Source organism: Apteryx rowi, unplaced genomic scaffold (assembly GCF_003343035.1).
Source record: "Apteryx rowi isolate R43461 unplaced genomic scaffold, aptRow1 scaffold_50, whole genome shotgun sequence".
NCBI classification, from domain to species: Eukaryota; Metazoa; Chordata; class Aves; order Apterygiformes; family Apterygidae; genus Apteryx; species Apteryx rowi.
Window position 1 is genome coordinate 1 of NW_020450761.1, and position 25825 is coordinate 25825.

A 25825-nucleotide genomic window follows, 5' to 3' on the forward strand; every position below is an offset into this window, starting at 1 on the left:
GCGCAAACTGCTGCGTCTGTTCGCTGCCTCTGGGAGCTGCGCTCTCACATGAGCAAGCACAGTCATTCTGCACTTTTGCTGACCTCACCTTATCCCAAGCCTGGCAGTGAGTCCTTCTCAATGGCCATTGCAACCAGTCAAAAGATAATTCTTGTCATCATCGAGATCTGAAAAAGTCACAGACCCTATACTTGTTTGGGGGTTGCTGCCTTTTTTTGTCTGACACAGCTGTGGGTACAGAAATGGGAAGACAGGAGAGAGTTTTTAATTGCACCTCTTTCATACAGACTTTAATGAATATTTGCCTGTTTCAGTAAAATAAGTTCATTAAAACCAGCTTGTGAATCCCAACAATGAGACCAAAATGCTCAGAATGTTAATGTGCTTAGTGTCTCTCACCAGCTGTTTGCCCAGTTCTTGGTCTAATTGAATCCTGTTCCATTTTACAGCTCCATTCTGACATGGATAGAGGAGATGGTTCGATCAAATACATCCTGTCGGGAGAAGGAGCTGGCATTGTATTTACTATTGATGATACCACGGGGGACATTCATGCCATTCAGAGGCTGGACCGAGAAGAAAGGTCCCAGTATACCCTGAGGGCACAGGCTCTAGACAGGCGAACAGGCAGACCGATGGAACCAGAGTCAGAGTTCATCATTAAAATACAAGACATCAATGACAATGAACCCAAGTTCCTGGATGGACCTTATGTAGCCTCTGTTCCAGAAATGTCACCTGTGGGTAAGGCAGATTTTGCAGTCTTTTCCCCTCTCAGCAAATTAGCGATGGTCACCAAAACATAAATTCCCTGACTCCTTGAACTCAGCTTTTTCCCCTTGTGCTCCAGGAGCAATTTGGTAGGTAGGAGAGCTTCCCTAGGGGGTGTCTGGCTGCTGCAGAAGAAGGATAGTAGACTTTACACCACTGGTGGCTGGCCTCCTCCAAAAGACAGAATATCAAAGGAGAAAGAGAGATGAGAAAAGGCGTAATCTGAACATGCCATCCTCAGACAACTTGCAATAATGTAGCGCCCCTTTTCCCCTGCCATCAGACGGTAGTGGTGGTAATGACAATCAGGCATCCATTATGAGCCAGAAAAGGTTAAAACAATCCTAGGAACCTGTTCTGGTTCATGCTGAGAGCTGAAATACTGTCCAGGAGCCCTTGAAATCATGGAAACATGGCGATTTTTAGCAAATTCACTCCTTTTAATCACTTTGAGTCTGCACTGAGCACAGTGCAGCTGATCCCAAAGGTCTGGTTCCATTTATTCCGCACTTTTAGAAAGTGAGATCGTGTCAAAAACAGTGCTGTTCTTGCAGTGCAGCCAGAAGGAAAAAGCAGCCTTCTTCCACAAGTCAGGAGAAACCATTTCCACCTAAAACTTCCAATAACTACATAAAATATTATTTTTATGGGGTTTTTATTTCTTTTGGAGATGCTGATTGCTTTTTGGCTCTGTGACATCATTACAGAGATAATGCCAGGTAAATCACATGTCCTGAATTTACAGATACGCCTCAACTTCTCATTCTTCATCATAATGTTGGTGTAAAGCTAGAGACAAGCATGAGATACAAAAGTTCCATTGAGAAAAAAATGTTTCTTAATGGTAATGGGTAACTTGAACTCAGATTTATTTTCCAGTGAACATTTATTAACAGCAGATTTGTTTCTGAACACAAAACATTATATAGAAGGCTGGATGCATTCATAAAGGCATTGTCTGACATTTTAAGGAGTCAAAACTCACGTACATTCCAAATGGTTATGTCTTACCTTCTTCTTGTTCATGAAAAACTGCATCATCTACAAGCCATAATTAGCTTCAGAGGAAGTGGCCCTTGAAAACTAATTGAGGAAAAGTATATGGATCTATGCAGGTTCCAAAAAGCACTTCACAGGGATATAATCTCTAGTCCATGCAATGTAAACTACAATGTCACTGAGAGATTATCTCATAGATACCTCCCTTCCTGTTCACAGTTTGTGTACAATTTCCATCCCTTAGTCATCATTTAGCATCCACAGGCCTGCTGCAGCAATTCTTGATTTACATCCACGTATTTGTAGGTGTTATTTTAGCTGCCTTTAAATAACATTTAAGGGCAAGAAATGTGGAAAAGAAGGCAGCAACATATGACTACTACCACGAACATACTGTTAGATCGGCAATTCTGTAACCATGGTCCATGGAGTACTTGCTGTTTTATATCTTCTTACAGAGGCATGATGAATTTATGCCTATTAGTTCCTTCAGTGCTAATGAAATACAAGTATGAGCAATAAGTACGAGCACTGCCAGCATGAAATGGAGAAGTCCAATGTGAGAAAGTTCTTGTTAGGCATTTCAATCTGGTTTGAACAGTGTACTTTTCCTCCCAGCTCTTAATCCCACAAGGTCTTACCCGATACCATTTTTTTTGTCAGGCACTTCTGTTATCCAGGTGACAGCTACAGATGCTGATGACCCAACTTATGGGAATAGCGCAAGAGTAGTTTACAGCATTCTCCAAGGACAACCATATTTCTCTGTGGACTCTCGGACAGGTATGTTACTTCATCAGGGGATCAGCCAGTGTGAACACTGAAAGAAACAGTTTCAAGCAGAAAGAAAAGGTAGTGCGTCGTGACTGTGATCATAGAAACATGTTTCTATGTCTAGGAGCCAAGATAGAGCAGCACTATGTGAGGGCTAAAGCAATACTGCACTCCAGAGAAAAGAAGTGCCCTCATCATATTCATCTGAATGACCAAATTCTGCAGTTAGGGAGCTAGGTTTATTTGGTGCTGTAAATATTCTTGTTGGCATCTATCATTTCAATGATGTCTTCAGGAGCTCTAGTTGGTCACAAGGCTTAATGAGAAAATATATGTACATACGAACCAACCAGGATTGGAAAGTACAAGTAAAAGGATGCAGTCCCTAAGGGTGTACTTGTTAATAACCTTAAGTTTCTCTACAGGACACCCTCTCTGTTTTGCTTTCTCTCTCTCTCTCTCTTTCTCTCTCTTTTTCTGTATATATCCAATGCATATATCCAAAAGAGGAATCTGACAGGTTTTGACAGTTTCTAAAGGGCATCTGTAGTGTTAAGGTCAGAAACTCATGAGAGGAAGTTACTGCTGAACCCTAGGGGGACAAAATAGAATGAAATGCTGCATAATCCACTTCTGAAAGTTACCAGTTTATGGAATATGTGCATTATCCAAGTAGAAACTTGGGTACAGATGTCGGAGTGGGAGACGGACCCGGAGTAACGATGAGTCTCAATGTGAGTATGATTGTTCTCCCTTTATTCAAGCTTTTACAGAGTATATATAGACGGGCAATAAGAACACGTGCTAGCGATAGCTATATGATTGGCTCACAATCTTTGTTCATGTGCCTAGAGCGGATATATGATTGGTGCAGGCTTGCTGTTTGCGTGGAGAGGTCTGTCGACTTGTTTACCTCCTTGTAGCTTCCTTCTTTTGTGCTGTTCAAGGACAGCTCGCATAGATGTGGGATCCTCCCTCCATCGGGAAGACAGGATTGCTCACTTCTAAGAGATCATGCCCCTTTTCACTTAACCATTCTTCCACATACAGATTGTTATTTCCTCAGCTCTATACAATATAAGCAGAACAGAACTGTTCATTTCATAATAAGGTTATCAACCAAAGACTAATTAAGGGCATAGTCATAGTTTTGCTAATGTTTTCTAAGACAGTAAGGAGCCGATACTCACAGCCAGATCCAGTACAGATTTGACCACTAAAGTACAACTTAGGCAGAATATAGACCCCTAAGTCCAAACTGGTGATCCTGTACTTGATTGCTGTGTAACCCAGAAAAAGTCTTCTTTCTCCACAAAGAGTTTTCCCAGTTGCTTGTAATTGCATCCCTGGACATGTCCAGAGCAGCATCAGGCTTTGCAGTTGGCAACTGGGCACCCATTTAGGCTAAGTGCAGTTGTGATCTGGAAACTGTTTCTCCATCACAAGCCCAGGACTCTAACCAGCTTTCTCAGCACAAACCCACTGCAGGATCTGGTAATACAATAAATGCAGTTGAGGCTGTCACATTCCTTTAAAACAGAGCCAGAGCGTAACTGCTTACCAACTCCTTTATAATAGTGGCTAGTGATTAAAGCACCCAATAGTGGACAACCCTTTTCAAAACACTCTTCTGCTAGAAGATTTTCACCTCCCAACCTCACCTCTTAGCTACAGAATCATGTTGCTGGTCTTGTTCTCTCTTGCCTCACAAATCCTAAGTTAATGTATACATAAAGGAACAACTTCAAAGGAAGGTTGGAGAACCCACTCTTCCCTTTCCCCAGAATACTTTTACAACCTGTCCATGATCTTATTCTCCTAGAAGGTAAAAAAATGTGGATTTAAATACCATCAGGAAGAATAGGGAATGGCCCCTGAATCTTCCACTTCCTCAGGAACCATCTGGCTGTTATGGAAAAGAAGGAGCATCACCTCTGGTCTTTGCCATTAAAAGAGAATGAGCCTCATTCAGTTTGGTGAAAGAAATGGCACCAACACCTAATTTCAGAAGATAAGAGGATCTGCTGCCTCGCCACAGCCTTAGGGAGGGTTTTAAGGCTCATCACCGTTCTCGGCATTTCTTTGCTGACCTGCTGTGTGTACCATCATAGGAGGCTCCCTGCTTAGCGTGGCAGCTGCTCTGGGACCATTCACTGGCCCTCCTTTAGCGACCAGAGGCCCCAAATGTAGGCATGGCAGAGCCTGGCTATTAGGCACTGATGTCCTTTGTTAGATCTAGCTCGTAGTGTATGAAGGACAAGCCAAGAGGGGAAATTTCCTACATATTATTCATATGGAGAAAATATTTCCCCAAATGCTAAGTCCTTTTATATCTTGTTTATATACATGGGAGTTTTGGAGCCATAGCACTCCATAGGAGTTGCTCAGCACTTTGCGGGATGAGATTCTTAAGGACTGCAGGTAGCAAGAATAAAATAGTGCATTGTGAATTGTTCAGTACTGGTCGCTATTTCTTTCCTTTTGCATACAGTGGTAATTGCAAATGCAATACCTTTTTACTGCTCATTTATTAAACCCATACATTGTGTGTCTGCTAAAAATAAAGGCTAAATGTGGATCGTGCAAGTTAGTAGAGTCCTGGTGTGCAAGTATTGCCTGTTGAGCCATGTGACTGGGACGGGTGCCTGGGGATATGACATGTTTTCCCCCCAACAGGAGTCCATGTAATGGGACACCCCAAATGTATCACAGCCCGTGTTCAGAGAGAGCCCCTAGTGCCTGGCTGCCACAAAAGAAATTGTCCCTTCAAAGCATGTCCCCTGGGCTGTATCACTGCACTGCTGCTTCTCTCCTGCTCAGGGACCCTCGTGCAGCCAGGAAGCCTCTTGAGAAGCCATGATGGGCACATGGAGCAGGAAAGAAGCAGAGGCCCCATGCTGCAAAGCCACAAGTTGCCAGCATGCAGCAGGAAGGGGTGCAGGGCCCGAGAAACAAATCACACTTGGAGCACTTGAGGTCTGACAGCTCTGTAAACATAAGCCTATGTCCCTACATCCCAGCAGCCAAACATGGGGAAAGGTAGGATTCAGGAGGGCACCTGGGTGAAAAGGAGAGGAAATGAGTGCATTAGCCAATAGACCAACTGCCAAAGAAAAAGAAAGCATCCAAGTTGCATGGTCTGAGACAGGCACGCAAAAAGCTTGAATAAGGAGAGGTCAGCAACCCAGCCAGGACCCCAGGGGCTGCGGATGCACAGAGAGAGGAGGGAGGACCACCAAGGAGTCTGGGCAGCTTTGGCTCTCCGAATTTCTGCTTTTAACCAAAAGCAAGAGCGTGCTTTCGTAAGCCAGCACTCACCTTGGCCAGCTCTTTGCAGCCTTCATAAGAGAAGTGCTGCTGCCACCTCATGTCCTCTTGCAGTAGTGTTACCCCGAAGGAACGGGACGGCCGCACAGGGTGGAAGGTAGCAGGGCTAGTGAGGTAGCTATTCCCACCACCACCCCCTCTCCCTGCTCTCTTCCCTGGCTTGCGGGAACAATTTGCACAAACTACCTGTCTTTCACAGCTCGCCCCCAATTCTGCTCTCGCTGACTCCAGTGTGCATCCTCAAGGACCCAGCAAAGCCCACAGGCTTCGTTCAGGTTGCCTCCAGGACTGCGTGCGGGGACAGGGGGACACTCTGGAAAACTCATCTGGCTTTATTTTTTGACTAGTCACATTTCACCCAGCTTTTGCACAGACATTTTTAGCCTGGGGCGGGGGGGCCTTAATTCCGTTTAGCTCACTCTGTTCCTGAAGTATTTTTCCAGCTCCCTTGGAAGACAATGTTTTGATTTTGAACAGAACAGCCTGCCCCACAGCTGATGCATTTTAACTGGGCTCCTTTAAAATTCACGCCTTCTGTTAATCTGATTTTAGTCTGGGTGAGTTTCTCTGTGCCAGCAAAGGTGGAACTGAATGGAGAGGCTGATCTTTCTTTACACTGGGAGTATGATACAGTAACAAGACAGCTCTGCCTTGTTTTGTGTGCTCTTTAAATGCCATTTCTTTTGTTTCTGAAACCCCTTTCCCCCATCAATGTCACAGGCTTAATTAGGACAGCACTAATGAACATGGACAGAGAAGCAAAAGAATATTATGAAGTGATTATTCAGGCCAAGGATATGGGTGGACAGCTGGGAGGATTAGCTGGAACAACCACAGTCAACATCACCCTGTCTGATGTCAATGACAATCCACCCAGATTTCCACAGAGTGAGTATCTGCTGCATCAGGGCGTTACTGGACGGGCAAAAAGGGATGGCCTAGTTGCACAACTGCTGTTTGCTCTAATTACAGCCATTTTCCAACTGATTCTAGTGATGACTAGAGACAGGCAAAATTTTGAATCGAAGAAGGGAACTTTCCTTCGAAAATGTCTAAATGGGACATTCAACAGCTTGTCTTTCAGAAAAGGTTGCTGAGCATCAAAGTCATCAAAAGCAAGGCTTTTTTGAAGTGTGGGAAATTAATTTACAGAAAAAGGAAAGCAGGAGATGCTTTGTGTTCCTAGGCAGCTAGTGGCCATTGCCTTTGGTTGCTAACTGCTGCCCTATTTCTCTTTTCATACTATCGCCAAAAGGATGTCTGTCAAATAAGAGACGTGGCAGTGCTGGAAGATGACAGATAATTCAGCCAACACTGCAGCCAGGCTGCTGCAGGGGAGCCTCTGGTAGTTGTGCTGTCAGGGTAGGGTACCTTGTCATACAGACTCCTCTCCAGTACAGGTTCATCTAAACCTTGGCAATATACAGTTAAAACCTAAGGTGTATATAATACTCTCAGTTAACACAATATAAAAACAAGTATTTCCACTCATATCAGAAAAATTACATTGTGTGTACGGAAGTGTATCTCAAAGCAAGATATGCCATGTTTTGCCTTTTCTTTTACAATTTTTTTAGATCATATTTACCTACATGTTACCATGCTACTATGTTACCATTAAAAATTGGAAAGCAACATATCTCTGGTTTGATGGAACTATATCTTTCAAAGCTCTACTTTTTTTTAGAAAAGAAAGCCAATCTTTACTGGTACAGATCAATCTCAAGCAAATTTTGTTTTGCCATTATTTTCACCTGGCAGAGAACTGAAAACTTCTGCAATTCTTTTTGTTGCTGTTCTTCTTCTCCATCTGTTTCTGCATGCTGTACTGCTAAATCAAAGCACTCCACTAAAATCAGCAAGAAGCATTGACTTCCATTTTTCTTCTTCTCCTTTCAAAGCAGCTTGTTAAACGTATCATTGCCAATCCTGTTTTTAAAGTTGCATGAATCGTGCCTGTTTGATATCATTCTCTGGATTAGGAAAAAATGATAATAGATCAAACCTTATACTTGATGTTGTTCTGCCATGTGAAATTAAATTAATGGCAGAATTAACAGAGTGAGTGCACCAAGGAAGATTTGAACATAAAGCATGATGGCAGAAAGTATTATAGATACAGCATGTATATTTTTAAAAAACATATTTTTTAAATAGCAGCTCTCTCTTTCCCCAGGCTTGCCACTCAGCAAATTAGTGATGCACCAGTTGTGCTCAGAATAAGGTTTGTAGGGAAAGGTAGTATATTTTAATAGAAAAACTGGTAAATTTGGAAGAAACAGGCAAGCTTCTGAGCTCACAAAGCTTTGTTCTAGCCTGAAAGAGAAGCTTGTTCAGACCTGAGGAAGGATTTGCAGTGCTTCAAAACTTTTATGTTTATTCCAACCATACAAGCTAATCTGCTAAAAGATGCCTGTCCTGTTAAATCTGTTTCATATCCTGGCTTGCATCAAGGCTGCAACAACCCTAGTGCTAATTGCCCTCTTTTTCCAGCTGAAGTTACCATTTTCAGGTATATTGCTGTTTAGAAGAGAAACCTGTTCATATGACAGGTATCTAAACAGAACTTTCCCAGACTATTTGGTGTGGGCTTTGCTTTTAAATGGAAATAACAGTGCTCTTTCCACCTTGGGAATGGTACTTGAGATTCCCTGTAGACTATGCAGTATTATTTATGGCCTGCCCTGACCCCTTTGAATTGTTAGGCAGTTTTTGGTTCCTTTTCATCGCTTGTTTTTTGCTCCCCTTCCCTCTCTGCTGCTTGTGCCAGAACATTATCAGATGAGCGTGCTGGAGTCCGCTCCCATCAGCTCCACGGTGGGCCGCGTGGTTGCTAAAGACCTGGATGAAGGCATTAACGCGGAGATGAAATACAGCCTTGTGGATGGAGATGGACTGGACGTCTTTGATATTAACACTGATCCTAATTACCAAGTTGGCATCATAACTGTGAGAAAGGTAGTAAAGTTTCCTTTTTATAGTAATTTATATGGCTAACCATCATATGGTTAACCATTATATGGCTTACGTTTTATATGTGCAATATTCTCTTATGGCTACAGTAACTTGGTTCGCATTGCATGACAGTAGCCCCTTTCCTGCTATAAAACACAATTTCTTTAACATTCATTGCTGAAATATGAAAACAGACTGTGTTCTTAGCAGCAGCCTTTAAAAGTGGGGACAGCATTATCATAAACATGTCTTTCCCACCAGAGGAATGTTCTGATTCTCTATTTATCTATTTAAATATTTTCTGTAGCTTCATTATCCTACAATGGAAGAAATTAGATCAATATTTGCATTTGAACTGTTCACATTTTTCACTCCAGTGTCCCACAAACAATACTAAAGCAAGGCTTAGAATTATTTATAAACCAATAAAACCCAGGCAGTTTTTTTTTAATTGCTGCTTGAAGATCCATAAATGCTAATTAGGCTAGAAGAAGCTGTCTCTAAAATGGCAGCTGTGAAACTGCTAGTACTTTGTACCGCAGGCTGTGCAGAAAGGAATAGAGTATTTTGCTTAGACTGCCTGCTATAAGCTATTTATTCCACAATCTTACATAAATGCTACAAGCTGAAATCTCTTTCTAGATTTTGAAACTGTAACTGTATTTCTACCTAGGTGTATCTAGTGTACTCATATGGAAATATATTCTCCATTTAAATAGGCCTGGGATAAAATTAACTACTAAAATGGAACAACACATGGGATAGATTTAACCCTGCAAGTCTCTATGCCCTACAGCAAAGCATTTAAGAATGTATTTATGATCACCTCTCTCCAATTCTTGTTTATGGGCACTAGTCCCTAAAGTAAAGCATGTGCTTAAGTGCTTTGGTGGAATGAAACTGATGTTGAATGAAAACTTTAGTGTAATTTTTCACTCATTTATTGAGGAAAATAAATCATTTCTTTGCAGCAAAAATGTCAATAAGCTTACCTTTGCTTACCGTAAATACAGTTTTAGTAGATGTCTGTGTATGTCAGGAGGAGGAGATAAAAAAATATCTGGCATTGATCTTAAGAGTTAGGTACTGATATCAAGTACACACTGCTCAATCCAGTTACTGTATATTAATGTTTGTAAAATTCTCTATATGACTATGACTTATTGTAGTGTTATTATTAGCGATAGTCAAACATTGGGAAAATTGCGCTTAGATCCAGATTTCGGATCCACTTGGCCAAAAAAACCATTTAATTAATATTGATAGAAAAGTATATGACAGTGAAAATGCAAATATGTGTATATATGCATTTCTAAAACCATAATGAAATCTTCTTTGAAAGAAAAACTTTCCCTTTTATTTTTCCAGAGAGATTTCCCAGATACAACAGCTATTGCTAATCCTGCTTCTCTCATAGACATCTATAAGTTGGAATTTACAGTTACAGATAAAATTACCCGTTTTTTAAATGTGGTTATCATCTCAGCAAAATAATCCTGCAAAATGCTGAGTACCTCCCGAAGAGTAAAGGTTCCTTTAAAACTTTCTATCTGTGAGGCTGTTTTACTCACGCTGGTGATCACTGCTTACTTCTCCCTGCCCTTGTTTTCACGCTGCCCATAGGAAATGGTGGGCTATAGACAAGGTAGCACCCTGCCCCCCAGGAGAGAGCCCCATGCCTGCCTCCTTTGGCACAGCTGCCCGGTGAAGCCCTCTCTCCCAGCAGCTCTTCCAAAATTGCACCTGCTCAGTACATCTCTTGGTCCCTTCTTGGCCCCGGGGGTCTGGTTGGGAGGAAGAGGAGGAGGAAGAGTTTCACGGGGTGCCTGGTGCTTTCTGCCATGTCTGTCTCTCAGCTGTGACCTGCAGCACACTCCGTTCGCAGGAGAAGGGCAGCCTCTTTGTCCTCCTCACAGGACCAGTGTTGAAAAGAGGTTTGAACGCACCAGCAGAGGAGAAATCTGATGAGCGCGAAAGCAGTATTGAGGAACACGTGTTGAGGAGCACATGAAAGGATTGAGAGGGAAAGCAAGTACTAGAGAGGGAGCCACAGTCAAAGATGAAGGAGTCCAAGCAAACTGAGGGTGTCTGAGCCCAGGAGCATCAAAAGTGTAAAGACCTATCACACCTGTCTGATTTTTCTCCTTTTTCTAACTTAAGTATTTTAAGTGATTAAGTCATTTCCTAATGTAGTTGGTTCTTATAGCTATTAAGTGTTGCTGTGATTTAACTGCTCTTTTTATAACTTAGCTTTTAGTATATGTGCAGTGTTCTGGGAGATATAATGGTCTCTTTTCTTACTATATGTTTAAGCATCTTTGTATTTCACGCTCCTTACCAGATGGACAATAACTGTTGCTTGGTCTTGTGAATATATTTTATTGCTATTTTTTACAATGCATAAATATGCAACTGGTAGACCATAATGACTTTGTAATAATGTGTAATATATTTGTAGAGCTAGTTAAATCCTCGCTGACAAGTACTGTGCATGCAGTAGTCACTGATTTACCAGGTGGAATGAAGGGGAGAAAGAGTAAGCTTCAGATCCTTTGTCCCTGCTGCCATAGGTTGCACAGTTGATGCTGTATTGCTGCACAGACTCTTCAGTTATATTGGACTTGCATGAGCCCCAACACAAAAAAAAAAAGCAGTTCCCATTCCAGTCTTCATTTCTCACCCCCCATGTATTAAATGCTGAAAGAGTTTTAGTTCCAGTGTTTGGTCAGGCCTTCACATGAAGAACCTCCTAGTACTGGTAATTTTACTGAGAAAACATGAGCCTTTGTATGTCACTGACATGTTTCCACCTCTGAAGAAATAAGCTGTTGTGGCAGGACACAAGAACTGAAGCCTCCACTGAATTCAGGGGATGTTTTGAGGCCTATGGTATATATTCCTGCAATGCCTGAGCACACAAAACTTGCTTTGTTCATCAAACTAATGTACATCTAATGGATGCAGAAATGCCCAGCTGCACCATTACTCAGGGACGTAAAGAGATGGATTATGACTGGCTAAGGAGGACTTCACTGCTGCAGTAATGAGTTTTGTACCCTTATCTTCCAATTGCCTCGCCACCCTCCCTCTTCTCCATCCTCCTGCCCATCTCCTTGCCCCTGTCTGGCAGTAAGTCTTCAAAAAGAAAGAGCTGAACAGGAAAAACAGCTGTAGGATAGGGACAAGAGTGGTCTTATAGGAGACTGAATGAGTATGTCCATGGCAGTTCCACACAGCATGCTTAAATCCATATATACAAATAAATCCGCACATTTTAAAAGCCATTCATGTAACGAAAAGAAATATCTCCTAGCCCACCCTGCACCTCTGAGAACTGGACCATTTCTTTTATGGTACAATGTTTGTCTTGCTCAGAATCTGTGCCAGTTAATGGGATCCAGTTGTGCTGGTTTTCAGCATTAAAACTCCCCAGACTGTAAAAGTAAAGAGCTGTGAACACCTGACTGTTACAATTCTAAGAGACTCAATTTGCAGCAGGATTGCTTATAACTTCTAACTGCAACTTGGAAAGTATGACCGTGTCCTCTGTAAGATGTATTTGATTTGGTGAAAGACTATCATATGTTTCAGGCTGAGCCTTCTATACTGTCAATCTGGTTGTCAGATCTTTTTTGTTATCTCTTATTAAGATTGGTAAATTGCACATTAAATATGGAATTTTACATTCAGATCTAAGCAGCTTTTGGAGAGGCTCTATTTTCTTCAGAGGTGTGAAAAGAAGGGGACAGAGAAATGAATGATTTATTTATTGAAAAGTTTAGTGTTGGCATCCCCAAATTACATCCCCGTTTACAATCCCCATTTACAAATGTAAATCAGTGTTCACCAAATAAATAGTTTTATCTAGATAGAAAATTGAATTCATGAAGCAGCTAACAGAGGAAACTGGTCCCTATTTATCCATTAGCCCAGTAATAAACAGAGCCATTTCCATTTCCTGTTTCAAATAATACTTAAGTATTTCATACGAAGTGGAAGAGCTTCAACAGGAAGAGGTCAGGGATAGCTCATAACACTTTGAAGTTAAAATATTCTCTAGGCAGACCACACCTGGATTTTGAACCTGTGTTTAGGACACTTACTGAGGAAGTGAAAGGTCCCACTTCCGGAAAGGATGATTACTTATGCTGGAGCAGCATCCCTCGAGAGAGGTTGGTCGTGTCCCCTTACATCCACTCGAGTCATTTACTGGCTGGGTAGACATGGCTTTCTCAAGATACACACTCAGATCTCATCAGGGAGAAAGAGGGATCCTAACTGGGATCTCCACCTCGTGTGTGAATGCCCTTGTTGCTGGCCCACCACTGCCACCATGGCCAGTTTTGAGGAATGAGCTCTTCATAGCTTCACCTTCTTTTCAGGTGCTTCTGAAGGGTAAGTGAAATATTTCTGTCTGTTTTTTTCTTTTTTTTTTTTTCCTCCCAGAGTGGAATAAAACATGCTCTATGAAGAACAGCACAGTGATGATATGGCCACTTTTATTTTCATTTCAGCAAGAAGGATGAAAGGATATGTATTTTGGTGTGATCTCCAAATATGTCTCCCTGTTTTTTCAGTTCAACTGTCAAATTAAAAAAAAAAAAAATTAGACAGTGTCATTCCTAATACTGCTGCAGCTCTGTGCTTTGCTTCCATCTGCAAATGTTTATGTTAAGATAAATACATACCCTTATGCTTAAAAATCATAGTAGAGATTTGTTTAAGAAAAGAAGAATCAGTTTACAGTAGAGGACGTCTTTTACTTCTGAAAATTAGAAGGAAAGGGCTTAAAGCATATGGCTCAATGTGCCTAATGCTAGATCTATTTTTTTCTCCTCAGCCTTTAAGTTTTGAGAGCAAAAAAAGCTATACTTTGAAAGTAGAGGGTGCCAACCCCCATCTGGAAATGCGGTTCCTGAACCTGGGTCCCTTCCGAGACACCACCACCATCCACATCAGTGTGGAAGATGTGGATGAACCTCCCGTGTTTGAGCCCAGCTTTTATTTTGTGGAAGTGCCTGAGGATGTGGAGATTGGGACCACCATACAGATAATTTCTGCCAAGGACCCGGATTTGACCAACAACTCGATCAGGTCTGTCCTGTCTTGGTGTGTCCCCCCCAGAGTGTTTTCTGATACGTGCAGTAGGTGGGCCAGTGAGGTGACCTAGGAGCCTTGTCTGGCACAGCCTGAAGATGCTGCTGGCTTTACTGAGAACCTGCTGTAGTACCAAGGGGAAGGCAATCAACTTGCTTCTCCTCTCTCCCCCTTCTCTTTCAAAGACATTGTTATGTGCGACCTGTCTGTGTCAACAGTGCAGATGATACACAACTGTGTTTGGAGGAGACTGAGTGCATGCTAATAAATATTCATGAAACACTAAATTATATAGTGTCTGGTCAAAGCTGCAGAACTAGATATTCCCATAAGGAGTTAAGAAAGGTAAGAGGTGCATTTACAGTCATGGGAGGTTCATAGCTGCAACTCAGCCAGGAGCCAAAGCAGCAGATTTGTGTGATCACAGTGCTCATTTCCACAGTGGCTGCCAAGTCAGCCCAGTTTACCAGAGACAGCTGTTTTTCTCTGAGGCCATCCCACATACTAATTTTCACAACTTGCAGAAGCTCTGGGTAACTGCAAGATAATAACCCCAGCAGGTCAGCTGTTAAAAAGTTTCTCTCATCTGTGAAACACAAGGTGTTGACCTGCTGTTTTCCTAAGTTTGCATCAGTCCAGCTTCTGAATTGTCTGGATTCAAGACCAGTACTGAGACATATGGGGGGAGTCAAAACACTGAGTATTTGGAGTTTTGAAGAAAGGGAAATCTATACGAGCAGCTCTGTGGGCTTCAGCTAGGAGATCTGAGCAGACTGTTCTTCTTAATGATGTTGCTTTCTGTGTAACTGCTCTATTTTTTTTTTCTGTCTCTCCTACCTTAATATATCTACCTTTTCTACCTATGTTATAATGTTATCATACTTTTCATGGCAGTCTCAAATTATTCAATCAAACTAAAGTATTAAACTGTGTCTGCATCAAAATTTCATCATCCTAAAGTTTTTTCCACTAGCATCTTATTTTGCTGTTTGCTGTCTAGCATTATCCAAACACGGCAGTGCAAACAGCTTTGTGTTAATCTGCTTAAAATAGTATGAAAATAATTCTGTGGACTATCAGAGGGTAGAAGTGTTCATTGTTATTTATGAGATTTTTCTTAGTTTTCTTCAGAGCTTTCCACTGACTACCCTTGATGAAACAGCACTCTAGAAAACATGGAATGCATCACCAAAGTTATATTTTAATAAGGAAGCAATTACAAATATGCACAAATTTCTTTGTAATTTTGCTCCTTCCCACCTTCTTCCCCTCTTTCCCATAGTCCTTCCTTCTCACATTTCTTCCTTTCTTCCTTCCCTCCCTCCTCTTCCTGCACCTTGTACATACATATTATACATGATTAGGGTAAAGGAAAAAAAAAAACCAAAAAGAATAAATACTATTTGTAATACTAACTAAAATGCAAATGTTAAGAATTGGTTCTCCTACTCTGCCTCTTACGTGGTCATCTTCATCCCTGCCAACCTTGTGCAGCATCAGTCTGGCAATGTTTTAGATTTGCTCTGCATTTGCTTTGCACAGGTACACAGGGCGAGGCAAGATAAGAAAAATAAAATCCCATGTATTTTGTTATCCAGGATGAAGTCCATCTGAAATTAAAACTGTGGTCTTATCTTGCCTTATGACTTTTTTTTCAAGTATGGAAAGCCAGAACACACTTCAGAAGGACTCACTAAACACAGGGGAATCCTCATTTTCCCAGCTCCCAGCATCTGGACCCTTACACTGTGAAATTCTGATTGCTGGAAGTATACCGTGTTTATTGTTAAGTGACTAAGATCAGCTAAACAGTACTGTGGAAATGAGTGTGAAGAAGCAGATATTATTAACAGGAGAAAGTATGTGGAGAATCCAGACAAAGACTCCACCTGTGCCTCTTGACACCAGTGATTAATACTGCACCACTAATCACAAGGCCATATTCAATTTCAGATACTCGTTGGCCTTAAACTGTCAGAGAGAGATTCTTTTTACAGCCCTCATACAAGAATAATTATTATAGCAAAATATAGTAACACTCGTACTTATTTCCTAAATAAATCAAATGCCTCAGAAATCTCTTTATTTATGAAGAAATGGGAGGGATTGGGAGGGGAAGGGAAGCAAATTTGCCTTTCCACCCTCTTTCATGTCTCTTAAAAAATGTGTAAAAGAATGTTGTTTGTTTCCCCATGACATAGCTCAGTAGTATTTTATATCCCCAGTTTAATATGTCCCTATATAAAGATCAGGCTGGCATGCTTGTTCTAGTCAGTGCTTTTACGCTGAAAGGAGAAAATTCAGAACAATATGCCCTGTTCAGCATCTTTTGTCACTCATGCCCTAAATTCCCATCAACTTTGAAGAAAGAACCAACAAAAATGGGAATAAGTCCAAGCTCTATTCTAAGCTGTGGTATTTACTTTAGCACACATGTGACTTTTGCCAAAGGATCTCTTCCCATGCTAAGGTGACTAGCTAGGAAGAGAATTTGTACAAATTGCTGTTAAGAGCGAGGTGATGCATATGAAGGGTACTGAGTATTTGCTCCCTGCAAAAAGTGTATGTGCCACCAGTCTAGTCAACTGCTGAGGGAAAAACTGAATGAACATGATTTGTGCAAGTTGTTGATTGATATGAAACCTGAGAGCATTTCTGACATATCCGATGCAAGAAACACATCCACACACCCCAGTGGCAAACACAGCACATACAGAATGAGTGAAACTCACTTCTGCGGGACATCACCACTGAAACTAGGAATCCACTAGCGATTAGACAGGAAAAACAGGGAGATATAAAATGCAGTCAACTTTGGCTCAGCATTTGAAGGAGGCTCAGAAGCAGAAGCAAGGTGCCTGCAGGAGCCCTGTGAGCTGGGGCAGTGCTTGCTCACCCCCAGCCCCAGTTTGTGGTCCAACTTAGTCTGTAGCTTTTCCTGCAAGGGGCAATGGCTGCCTCTCACGTCGGAGGGCTTAAAAGGGAATTCACCCCTCCTAGGAACTAAGTATGGGCACTCTTAACCTTTTTTTCATGGAAATAAGGAGATAGTCTCAGGGATGACTTGAGGCTTCTCAGCAGCAAGGGCTGTATTTAATTAGACAGTGAGGATCATATTCGACCCTCGTGCGCCCGGCTTGCCGTGGGAGGGAGGGGTGCCAAGGGACCTGCCGCTGCACAGGGCAGCCCTCCCAGCAACAGCAAGACATTTTCCACCTTGCAGAGCAGCAGCGGCAGCAGAAAGGCTGGCTGTGTCGCTAGCAGGCAGAGTTTGGACACTCAGGTAGCACGCACAGCTCAAATTGCTTCTTTCCTTTTGGGAAACTGGCAGCAGCCTCTTTCTGGGACCCTCTCCTTGCCACCCCCAGCAGGCAGTGCTGGCGCTGGGCAAGGTGACCCTCTGGCCAAGGAGCACAGCACTGACAGCCCTCCATCCGCTGCCTGCCTGCCTGAGCTTTCTGGTCTGCGGGTAATGCCACGCTCCCCTGCTCACAGATGCGAACTTCCTCCCAGCATTAAATTGACGCAGTGTTGGCCAGGCAGGTTCCGTAATTAAGATGAATCGGCCTCAGAGAGGAAAGTGTTTTTTCTGGCTGGATGATAAGAGAAAGCTGTGCCTCGCCCCATTGCGTGGGTATTGCTCTATCGGTGGAGCAGTCCAGGATGCAGGTGGAGTTTATTCCTGTAAAAGAAGAGGGAACACAAAAGCACAGGGAAGGGATCAGTTCCTCCTCATCAGCCTAAGTGTGCAGAGAATGAGCTGGAGTAAAGTCATTTTCATAGCGTCTGAATTGTGCCCAAGGAAAGGGTATAATTATTTTGCTTAGAAAAAGAAATTGCACTCCTCACTGACAGACTTTCTTCCGTAAAGCAGATGTTCCTGGGCTGAGCCCTGTCTTGCTTGGAGGCTTCTTGCTTTAAATCTTTCTGTCTTCCAGCTCCAGCCAAGTTGTGCTCACAGCCATGTGAACTCCCAGATTTTCAAACCCCTTGTTCTGTACCTTTAGACGTCAATGGAGCACACAACTAGGTTTTGTGGGTGAATGTGGATCTGCTGTATATGACAGTATTCCCATTGCCGGGGTACTTTGTTGGCCTTAACACACTGTTTTCACAAGGGTTGCCTAATATTTTTAATATGTGCTTTTGCAGATATTCGATTGACAGGAGCAGTGATCCAGGGCGTTTCTTTTATGTCGACATTACATCAGGAGCACTGATGACTGCAAGACCTCTTGACCGGGAGGACGTTTCTTGGCACAATATCACTGTGCTGGCCATGGAGCTGAGTAAGGAGAATGCAGACTGTAGAGAGATTAAAGAGATATAATAGACAAAGCAGACTGAGTGACCTGAATTTAGCAATTCACATGTTCTTATGCACTGAGTGGGAAGTCATATTAACTGAATTAGTCTTCTGATATGAACAAGCAAATACTGCATTTTATTTATTTTTTACGCTCCTGTTTGCTGGGTAGTGGGAGGAGTAGAGGCTGGCAATTAAATGCAGGGTGCTGCTTTTTCAGTTCATTAGTATTCCAAGGATTTGTTTAAAATTCTTCCTGAAATATGTTTCAGCAAGAGCTTTATCTCTCCAGAAGAACTAGGCAACAAAAGCAGACACTGCAAAGGCTGCGCAGCTGCCAGGGTAGCCAGCACTACCTGGGAGGGTTACGTGACTCAGGGAATGGCAGGCAGCAAAGAGCCTTTCACTCCTAGGTCTCCGATTTAAATCTGGTCTGCATCAGTAATGAATGAATGTCATCACCATCTGCTTGCTGCAGAAATGATTTGGGCCAAGTGCTTTGGGATCCTCTTGTATGAAAAACTCAAAGCAACTGAAACTTGTTAGGCTTTCAGGTTTCACTGCAAGCTAAAATTCAGCTCTGGTTCATCCATGCCAGATATTTACCAAGGCTATGAGTTAAGGGAGATGCTGATCATTTCACTATGAAGCTATGAAAAATTTAGTGGAGTTTGAAATACTAACGTCAGCTTCATAAAGGAGCTCAGGATATACGAGCAAATAAAATAAAAGGTTCACCCAAGCTTCACCTGAAATCTCTTTGTTCCCTGTAGTTTTGTTCAGGATCTCGGTTCATCTGCTGAGGGGTAGCAGCTTTTCAGGAGCTTGCTGCCAATAGCTGAGCGATCCCTCATATCTGAGGGAGCTTGCTAGACACCCAGGTAGTACCAGAGATATGGGGCAGTTTGAAGAAGCTTTGTACCCAGACTAAAAGTGCTACAGAGTAACTTCACATGCAGTGCTACTTCTCATCTCTGCAGCAGTGAAAATCTGCAATGCCGAACTGTGGAACACATGCTTGTATTTTCAAGGAAAATATTTTCAGGAAGCTTGCCCCAAACCCAGTCAGCCAACTTGAAGTTAGCAGGGGGAATATGTCACAAGCGTGCAGGTGATCTGCCACCTATGTGTAGCCTGTTCCAGCATGAAGAGCCTTCCTGCCCCCTTTTCAGGAGTGAGAGGGTTTCATGACGTGGTATGATCTAACCTCACCTGTTTTGATGCTAGATTTATTTCCAGCTATGAAGAGTCATTGCAACTGTGTGTATCTTCGCATACACTGAGTGTGTAAAAGCTATCCCTGTAGCAGCACTCTAGGGTGAGAGCAATATGAAGGCATATATTCACACATGCCATTCATTGACTCATCCTCCATCAATCCTCAGTCAGTTTTGCTTTGTACATGTACAGTACAATATTTTAAATTAGTAAATATTTTTTAAAATGCCATAGTTGCATAGTACATTCTTGAATAAAGCTTTTAGTTTCAGAAGTTAGATCAATACTACTGAGAGGATAAATGTAGGCATTCATATGCCACAATGACAAGAGCTTTAGTAAGATATGTGTGCATATGTGGGAAAATGAAGGATTAAATTATTAGTTAGTGAGAAACAATAAAGTTTAAGAGTAAGTATCTCAGTGATACAGCATGATACATGCTTTGATACAGCAGATTAAGCCTTTAAGGGAAATCCAGAGTGTAAGAAAATTATCTATTGTTCATATGAACATATCATTTCACGCTGTAAAGGGAGATGTATTTGGGGATAAATGCCTAAGGTGGTATTGCTAAAGAGAAGAGGAAAAGCTTAATTTTTAAGCTTAATTTTTAAGCTTTTTTTTTTACTTTTTTTTTTACTTTTCTGACCTCCTAATCATGAATTTCTTTTTTTTTCTTTGTGCTTAGAGCTTCATTTTATCATTTATGATGGAAAAAAAGGAGCTCTGGGGCAGATAAACACAGAAAGAAAAAAAATTGTATTTATTCAGTGAACAATAAGATTAGAAAATGTGAAGATATGTGAAACGATGTCTGGATTTGCTGGAGAAGAGAGCTAATGATGAACCAGTAGGACAGAAATATCACAAATGATGTCATGAAGAATGTAAAATTTTCATTGCAATTTTAAGCTTCAATGAAAGCTTTTCTGAGCAATTTCATGTGTTCTTATGTTTTAGCCCCCTGTATAAAGTATTAAAAAACTGAAAACAATATTTTTGTCTTCAAGGTATATAAAATCTTAGGGAAAATATATCTGAGTTGCAGAATTATCATTTTCAACAAGCTCTAGATAGCAAACCTATCTTTAAAAAGAGTCTGTTCCTAACTCATGCCATCAATACCAAGACTCAACAAACAATATTTCCCAATCAAGCTGTAACTGCGGGGCATTGTCTAAAACTTTTGTTAGAGAAATAAACCCATTGGACTAAACCAGGCTGAAGACATTCATACCCAAAGGAATTTGTTCAAAAAGATGGAAAGCAAAAGTAGATAGGAGGGCATTTGGAACATAATTCTCAGTCATACTATCTGCAGAGGACCGCAGTTGCACATGAAAGAATGTCATTTAATGCGAGTTAGTAGTGAAAAAGTTGCTTTGCCTCTTCAGTAGAGTGAAGAGCAGCCCCTTGCCCTTGCCAGAAATTCCCTTTCTTTACTTTGCTCTTCCTTCTTCTAGACAATCCCTCGCAGGTGGGCAATGTCTCAGCGACAGTGAAAGTCCTAGACGTGAACGACAACGCGCCAGAGTTTGCGAGGTTCTATGAAGCTTTTGTTTGTGAAAATGCAAAAGCTGGCCAGGTGAGAAATGCTGGTAATGCCCATGTGAGGGATGAATGTTGTCTTATATGGAGATACTGCTTTGGAAAGGGCGAGCATTTAAAACAGGACTTGGCTAACCAAACATTTCATCTGAACTCTCTTCAGCAGCTGCCTGTGAATGCCTGTGCTGCTTTGCAGAGGCAAGCACATCACACCAGTACTAACATCCTATGTAGCACCTTTTTTTCTCCCACAGCAGTTTCCAAACTCACCGCACAATACACACCACTGCTGAAAAAAAGCCCTCCTTTGGGAAGGTGCCAGCAGGCAAACACCCAATACGTTCTGTAGCAGCAACAAAGAGACGAAAAATCTTTCAAGAAGTGCTGTGGATTCAGCTGGGCCCATGTGTGACAGACAAGGTTTACTTTTAAAAGATCCTATTTATAAGTGCCTTGAACACCCCTGACTTATGGGAGCTGGACATAATATACTACAGCAGCTTCAAAGGGGTGACAAGCTGAATCTGTTCTGCTGGGACGTGAACCAAGGATTACAGAATCGTAGATAACACAGGACTTCCAGCTTCACATACTGTAAATCAATGCCTCTAAGTAAGCTGTGGTGCCTCTGTGCTCCTTTCTTTTCCAAAACCCCATAAAAACCCTTGAATAAGGTCTACCTCTGCCACAGACAGACATGCGCTCTGCCTTGCTGAAGTTGGTGGGAGGTCTACCACCGGTCGCTTCAGGGGGACGCGACTTGGCACTTCGCCACCCAGCGTCCACAGTGCGGACTTGGTCTCCAAATGCACAGTCGGCTAACATAGCTTAAACAGACAGGTATGCAACCCATGATTTGTGAAGGAAAATATTATACTAGCAATATCACAGCCCATCTCCTGACTTCCCTGAAGCTTCTCCAGGCTTGCTGTGAAGCAGAACAAAATAGCAATTCACTGCTGGGACAAGTCTCCTGAGATCATTCATATACAGGATAATTTCATCCCACTAATTGAAGGAGTCCCTTAACAGTACAGGGAAAAGAAATCATCATCTGTTTTTTTCAGGTTTTGAAGGGAGCATGTTCTAAATACTAAGCTTTTCAAGAAATGCACACTAATTTGGACTGCTTCTTTCACTGAAGAAAGCCAATACTGTTGCCACATTTTGAAAAGTTCTGTAATCAGTTTTAATTTGCTAAATCAGACTTTATGGGTCTCTTGCTGCTCAATCCAAAAATAACTTTGAATGAAAAAATACAGGTGAAGATTTATTCTTTGTCTAAAAATGTATCAGAATGTTTACTCAGACAGAGCTATAGCTTACTGTGGCTGAAGTCATCAGACCTACTTTGCTAAACCTCCTTAGTAAGGTGACAAATCTCTTTCTGGATTTAGTATTGTCTTAGTTTCTTTCCACAGTGTTATTTGTTGCATATGGGGAGTGTTTGCTTGGTTGTGTTTTCTTTCTTTGTTTCCACTGACTTCTTAGGAATAGCTTAATTGATTTAAAATTAAGAGAGTGATAAAAAAATCAGTCTGGAGTCCTTTTCTACCTACAAAATGAAGCTGAAAATAAGTATGGGCTTTCTTGCAATGTCTCCAGTGCACAGTTTCTTTTCTGAACACCCTGGGGCCTCAAAAGAAAAGAAAAATATGTGAGAGGAGATAGGGACACATGGGACAGAAGTGTTGTTATTTTAATGAAACTGTCTCCTGCTTTGTTTAAAAGTGATTTGCATGATCACAGCAAAATAAAATGAAACCTGCAAGGTTTTGAACCTGTTCTGGAGTCATCTCTTGTCCCTCTGTAAGACAATTCTGTTCAAATGCTGCAGCTGCTTACGCATATACCTATATATAAAGTTCAATTCTTGGGCAGTATTGGGATTGCTACTCATCTGCTTCTGCTTTGCTCTCGCATTCTGCAGCTGATTCAGACAGTGAGCGCCATCGACCGGGATGACCCACAGGAGGGTCAGCACTTCTACTACAGCCTGGCTCCTGAGGCAGCCAACAACCCCAACTTTACTCTAAGGGACAATCAAGGTAATCCGAGTGGACACAGACAGTTAGCTACTCTAATTTCTAGTGCCTCCGTTGGTCTTGAGAGGCTCTGACTTACAGCGTGTGATAAGACTGCCATTTCAAATAATACCAAGTGACACCTGCTCCTTAAAGGCAGTGATAAAATGACATATTACTTAATACACTTGAAGGTTATATGATATTTGCTTCTCTATAAATATTCTCTAGAAATAGGCCCCTTTTTTCTTCTTCAAGAAAATGTGCCAGTGCTTTGTGCAAATTCAGTTCTTGTGGTCATGCTGCAGGCATCTCGGATTACCAGAGTGGAAATTGCATTCGTTCAAAAGATGCTTGCTTAAAGGTAGGATAGAAACTGGAAGTAGGAGACAAATCTGAGGGGAATTACATTGCTCTTTTATGTACCCTTCATATTTTCTTCCAGGCACAGAAGGGAAGATTCCTGTATTGTTCCAATATTTTTCTCAAAGCTCTTTTCTTCTTCCTCTTTACACATCCTCATTTATTGTCTAGGAAAGGGAGGGAGGGAGATAGGGAGGAGATGCAGGGGATGGTTTATAGAGCCTTAGGGAGTAACATGATGTAAAGCTAAAAGTCCGCATAAGATGGGCTAAGCAGAAACTGAAACACCAGTGGGGAGACTCGCAGCAAAGTGTTGGCCTTCGAGTATCCTAACCTGTGTGATTTACTTCTTTGGGGGAAGATTTGGTGATTTTAGAGCCTGCAGGAAAGTGTCTCTGTTGGCAGACCTTTACATGATGGCTGCTGATAGAGGATCATTGTGAGCAGACAACGGCACTGAGGTCAGATCCACAACAGCCTTCAGTGGGAAAGAGGGAGGACCTTGACTGAACTGCTGCAATTTTTAAAGTCAATATAAAGGGGTAGGATTTAAGTGGGATTTTCTTCCAGAATGTGAAGTACCGCAAATGTGGAATAAACGTAAAGAAAGGCACCTGCAGCATCTGTGGCCAGTCTCCAAGTGGAGTGCCTACCCATTGTCCCATGTAAACACACATCCCTGCCTGTTGCTCTTACTGCCATGATCCCCTATCCATTCCTCTGCACCCATATGAGAGAATAGCATATAGGTTAATACAGAAGACCCTATCTTCTCTAACCATGTCTTAAAAGATACCACTTGTAGAGCCTGGAGCCTCTTCCATAGCATGCTATTGCTTAATCATCCCAAAGCAATTTTTTGCATAGGGCTTCTGAAGTCTCCCCACAAAATTTCTTGTGATTTTCTCTCTCTTTCATCCTCATTCTCTTTCTATATATATATAGCCTAAATACATAAACAAATAAAATGCAACCATTGCTAAAACATTTGGCAAACTAGGCTCATTTCATCCTCAAGGCATTGCACTAAAAAAAGCAGCTCACGAAATTCCCAGCATCAGATGCACTTTTTCTGTCTAAGGCCATACTTGCTATAATTTATAGTGACAGCAGTGACTGAATGGCTGTGCCTCCCGCTCTCTCTAAAATACCAGTTTTCCAGAGAAATATATCACAAGAAGCTTAGGGTACTGTTGGTTACAAATCTGAAACAGAAATGTGAAGTATCAAACCACCGACTATTTGAAATATACACATTAAGGATTATTTTACTGCCTTAGCAATTTAGAGTGCAGTAGTCAGTTCAGTAAAAATAATTTATGTTTGTGTTTTCATCTAGGGACCACTAAGTACTATATAAATTACAAGACTTAAGTCACAGAGGGGATAGATATATATCGAATGTCACAGRATGGCAAGACAGGGAACAGAACCCACCTTGCTAGTCACAGCTTGTGCATCTAAACACGAGAAAGCAATGGTTCCCAAACTGTGGGAAGGCACTGTTAAGATTAGCAATCATGCCAGTTACTTGATTGCCCCATACAGCAGTAAGAGAAACTGCAAGACATGCAGCCTTCCTGGCAGCAATTAAAACCTTAATTTATACTAAGCAACAGACAGATCACAGTTTGCATTCTGATGAGCTATTTTACATATTTCTTTGGCCCTTGTCATTATAGTCTCTGAGAACTTCTTTAGTCTATTCATTTTTCCCATATCTGTGGCAGACAGAGAAATCCTATTGTTTCCACTTTGTATATGGGAACATGGGGAAAGGAGAAATTAAGCTATTTAGAACCCTTATTCCCTGTGAGTTCAGTAAAATCAGTGGGAGATAAACACGTAAGTAGCTGCAAAGATCTGAGGCTAAATGGCTTTCCAAGGCCATACAGGATATGAGCTGGTGTCTCCCAGCTCTTAGGTTTCTGATCTAGGCTTTGGCAGAGCTGTCTTCTCCCCCTTCTAAATCCAGGTGAGATTATGCTGGGAAATAATTGGCACAACAATTTGCTGTAAGAATGGGATGAACAACAAAATAAACTTACGGCATTACCAAATTAAATTCTTAGCTGATCTTCTGCTGACCCTTAAGCTTCTGGCCTCCATCTTTGGGTAAAAGGAATTAATGGAAAGTGTGGCCATATTAATGGGTGCAAATGTCAGTGTCATATCACTGTCAGGCATGTCATTGCAAGTCCCTGGCAGTCTTTCCCATTGTATTTAAATTTGTCCTACAAAAATTGTTAGTTATTTCTTCCCTTCCTTTAAACTGAGGTCTACCTCTGACTTTGGCATGACAGAGAACAAAAATAATGAGCTGAAAAATCCCTAAGAAAAAATAAAATCCCTTCCTCAAGCTGGTGGTGTCTGGAATGTCTGCTTCCCTGTACTCTTTCTCCCACTTCTGGTAAAATATTGCCTTCTATTAATCATAATT

The 25825-nt window shown here is 41.7% G+C and overlaps 1 protein-coding gene across 2 annotated transcripts in view; it reads left to right on the forward strand.

Annotated features, from left to right (window-relative positions):
• Window positions 1-436: 436 nt before the first annotated feature.
• The window catches only part of CDH20 (cadherin 20), a 32957-nt gene continuing 7568 nt past the window's right edge, over window positions 437-25825 (forward strand). Inside the window, exons 1-8 of one of the 2 annotated variants that reach the window (XM_026079765.1) lie at window positions 437-744; window positions 2434-2553; window positions 6592-6759; window positions 8642-8829; window positions 13667-13920; window positions 18076-18212; window positions 20914-21035; window positions 22929-23046. In XM_026079765.1, the coding sequence (XP_025935550.1) occupies window positions 462-744; window positions 2434-2553; window positions 6592-6759; window positions 8642-8829; window positions 13667-13920; window positions 18076-18212; window positions 20914-21035; window positions 22929-23046 (1390 nt within the window). In that variant the 5' untranslated portion in view covers window positions 437-461. The remainder of the gene's footprint in view (window positions 745-2433; window positions 2554-6591; window positions 6760-8641; window positions 8830-13666; window positions 13921-18075; window positions 18213-20913; window positions 21036-22928; window positions 23047-25825) is intronic. The other variant, XM_026079766.1, reaches the window with a different exon arrangement.